Source organism: Hipposideros armiger, unplaced genomic scaffold (assembly GCF_001890085.2).
Source record: "Hipposideros armiger isolate ML-2016 unplaced genomic scaffold, ASM189008v1 scaffold_466, whole genome shotgun sequence".
In the NCBI taxonomy this organism is placed as follows: Eukaryota; Metazoa; Chordata; class Mammalia; order Chiroptera; family Hipposideridae; genus Hipposideros; species Hipposideros armiger.
Window position 1 is genome coordinate 815522 of NW_017731816.1, and position 3645 is coordinate 819166.

Here is a 3645-nt window from a genome sequence, read left to right on the forward strand (position 1 = left end):
TGTGGTGATTAGAGGGGAAGGCTGGAGTGGTGGTAGGACATTGTCAGGAGGGTCAGGGCTATGACCAAATGTCAGTTCTGGCAGAGACAGGGTTGGGATGGCAGGGTGCCCTCTCTGACATCATCTAACGTACTATCCACCCTTACTGTCTGTCTCCAAAGCCCAAGTTCCGTTCTCCATCGGACGAGGGCCCTGGGGGGGTTGGGGAGGAGGGGCAGTTGAGCCCTGGCGTGCTGGTCCGGTGTGCCAGTGGGCCTCCTCCACGGACCCCCCATCTTGGGCCTCCCCCAGCCACCCGAAGCCCTCACCTAACTGCCCATTCAGGTAATGGGGCAGGTTGGGGTGGGAGGTGGGCAGAGGTGGGGGTTGGGCAGGAGTGGGGGGTCCTTGGTGCTGATTTTCCCCCACCCTGTTTCAGAACCCTCACTCTGGAACCCACCTTCCCGGGGGGAGCCTGACCAGCCCCCACTGTTGCCCCCCAAGAAGGAAAAGATGAAGAGAAAGGTGAAGCCAGCTATGCTGAAGACTCACACATCTGAATGGGGCTGGGGATGCCGGTTGGGGGTGGAGGTGGGGGCAGCAGTGGGAAACCTATTAATGATAATAGGTGACATTTGTGGAGCAGTTCCTCCCTGCCAGACACTGATCTCATGACTTTATGTGGTATAAACCTTCACAGATAGAGGTATATATCAGAGATAGATATTATCTCCCATTTCACAGAGGGAGAAACTGAGGCAGAGAGGGATATGTAGCTTGCCAAGGTCATGAACCTTTGATGAGGCATAGGCAGGATTTGAACCCTGGCACTCTTGCTCCAGAGTCTTAACCACTGCATGTTCCGTCCCCTCCTCCCTTTTGCTGGCTCTCCTGCTCTGCTCTCCATGGCCCGCCTAGGGATGTGCCCTTCTCATAAAGTTGTTCAACGGCTGCCCCCTCCGGATCCACAGCACGGCCGCCTGGACACACCCCTCCACCAAGGGTGGGCATTCAGGAGGGTCAGGGAGAGCATGGGAAGATGGGGAGGGACCTTAATGGAAGGCGCAAAGGCAGGGACTGGGGAGGGTCTTTACAGGGTGGGGAATGGCAGAGCTGAGGCAGGGGCAGAGCCTGGAGTTACAGTTGGGATTTAGGGGTCAAAGATGGGTAGAGGGAAGATGAGTTTGACAGTGAAAACTAGGAAAATTAAAGTATCAAATACAGCAGAAAGCTCAGAGTTTGGGGTACAAGATGGGAGACAGGTGGACCCTGTTAACCTCAGTTGGAGATTAATGGTAGAGAGGCTGGGTTTAGCGTTTGGGGGTTAGGAATTTTAGGGATTAGAATGTAGCAGAAAGGGATGGAGTTTGGGGATCAAAGATGTGGAGACCAGATCAGTGAGGGGTGAATGTTAAAGAAACAGACTAGAGTTTGGGGAGGGTCACACTGGACAGAAAAAGCTGTCTTTAGAGGTCTGAGTTTGAGGGTCAATGTTAAGACAGGATTAGCCTTCCGGGACCAGAGCTGGGGAGGGAGAAAGAGGAACAGAGCTTAGCCCTATTTGGGGATGCATGTGTAAATGTTTGGGTCAGCACTGGAGGGGACAGAGGGTCTGGATTTGCAGGTCAGAGATAGAAGAACCCCCAGAAGGGAAGTCACAGGTAGGTGAGAATGGGACCAGCTCAAGGGACTGGGTCAGGGTTTTGGTTCAGATTTGGGGAAACAGAGGCTGGGAATGTTGAGATGGGGGTGAGAGTTAGAGAACTGAGGATCTGGGGAACAGAGTGCCAGTGTTTGAGGTCAGACAGGCGGGGATCTAGGAGGTCCCCCAAGATGAAGCAGGTCCTAACGTCCTCGTTTCTGCCCCTCCCCAGACCAGCACCTGATTCTGGGGGCAGAGGAAGGCATTTTCATCTTGAACCGGAATGATCAGGAGGCCACGCTGGAGATGGTGAGGCACAGCACCCAGGGTGGGCTGAGGGTGGGGGTTGGGTTGGGGATTGCTGGGGTCCTAACAGGAGTCATCTCCCCCACTCTCTGCAGCTCTTTTCTAGCCGGACTACCTGGGTGTACTCCATCAACAATGTCCTCATGTCTCTCTCAGGTCTGGCTGTGGGGTGGGTGGGAGAGGTGGGGGACAGAAGTTAAGGGGTCAAGGGTCAGGGGGTGGGGAGTTAGATGGGCACAGCTGAAAAAAAAACTTAGGATCCCTTTGCAGAGCCCATGGTTCAAATTCCAGCCACTCTTTCACTGTGGAACTTGGGGCAAGAGACTTCTGCTCCCTGAGCCTCAGTTTTCCCATCTATAAAATGGGGCTCACAGTAGTCCACACCTCTCAAGTCATTTTTGAGGGAATTTCCACAATATGTTAGTCTTTGAGTTTCTTTGATGTTCAGATGACAATTAGAACTTATCCCACACTTTAATAAGATAGAGTGAGAAGTTATGGATTAAAATTTTGTGTCATTGTTTTATAAACATTTTGTGTAAAAGAATTTCTAATTCATGGGGAAACTCCAAGCCAAATATTAATAGGATTCACGAGCTAGTTAATATCACACCTGTGATGACAAACTTGAAAAGAATTTCTAGATGGGTTTCTTCTTAAACTTTGTAATGTGTGTAACTTCATCTGACTGGTTAAGTGTCCGTAGTTTCTCATGTGGCCACAAATACCAAAGGGTAGGGAATGTATTTATTTTACTCACCACTGTTCACCAGAGNTCTATGGCCTCTGAAAGACAGCACTGAGCTCTTCTTTTCCTCCAGGCCTCCGTACATACTGTTCCTTCTGCCTGGATCACCCTTCTCTATCGCTTCACTTAACTCCTCATCTTTCAGATGGCCACTCCTCCAGGAAGCTTTCCCTAACATGCAGGCAGGGTCAAGGGCCTCCTCTGGCCCCCTTACCTCCAAGCTCTGACTCCAGGCTGTCACTGACAGGGGACCCATCTCCCTTACTGGACTGAACTCTGTAAGGGCAGAGGATGGGCCTGTTTCAGCCACCACAAGGCCCCAGCCCCACCCTGCACCAGGCCAAGCCCAGAGCAGGTAGGTAACGCAGTGTTTGTGGCTGAACGCGCGGAGTTCAGCCTCCCTGGCTCCTGCCTGCCCGCTCCTGCATACCCCCAGGCCTGGGAGCTGAAAGGATACATGTGCCTGGTCGATCATGCACTTGCACAGCGTGAAGTCAGTGTGGGGCAGGTTGGTGAGGGCCTTTAGCAGGATCTGGGCGGTAACTGTGGTCTGAAAGAAGGCTGGGTTGAACTGGTACCTGAGAAGGGAAACAAGACACATATAACAGTGGCATCTCCAGGGCCCAGAGCCTCACCAGGTGCCAGGCAGGCTACGCACACTGCTCTGGCCCAGACCCTGGGAGCTAGACATGCCTGGGCTCCAATCCCAAATACAGCCCTCTCTGGGTGGGTGACCTTAACCTCCCTGACCCTACTTTCCTGCTCTGTAAACAGGGACAGTCAGTCCTCACAACCGCCAGGTGAGGCAGATACTGTTCAGTGATTCACAAACAAACGAGTACATAAGTAGCAGTCTGGAATAGTGGTTAAGGCTCTGGAGCCAGATTGCCTGGGTTTAAACTTCCTGGCTGAGTGACCGTGAACTTCTTATTTTAAATTCTCTGTACGTCAGTTTCCTCTCTTGCGAAAG

At 52.3% G+C, this 3645-nt stretch overlaps 1 protein-coding gene across 1 annotated transcript in view; it reads right to left on the reverse strand.

Moving 5' to 3' along the window:
* EIF3K (eukaryotic translation initiation factor 3 subunit K) overlaps positions 1-3291 on the reverse strand; it is a 25897-nt gene extending 22606 nt beyond the window's left edge. The window contains exon 1 of the mRNA XM_019666321.1: positions 3133-3291. Coding sequence (XP_019521866.1) covers positions 3133-3276 — 144 coding nt within the window. The 5' untranslated portion in view covers positions 3277-3291. The remainder of the gene's footprint in view (positions 1-3132) is intronic.
* Between the last annotated feature and the right edge of the window lie 354 nt (positions 3292-3645).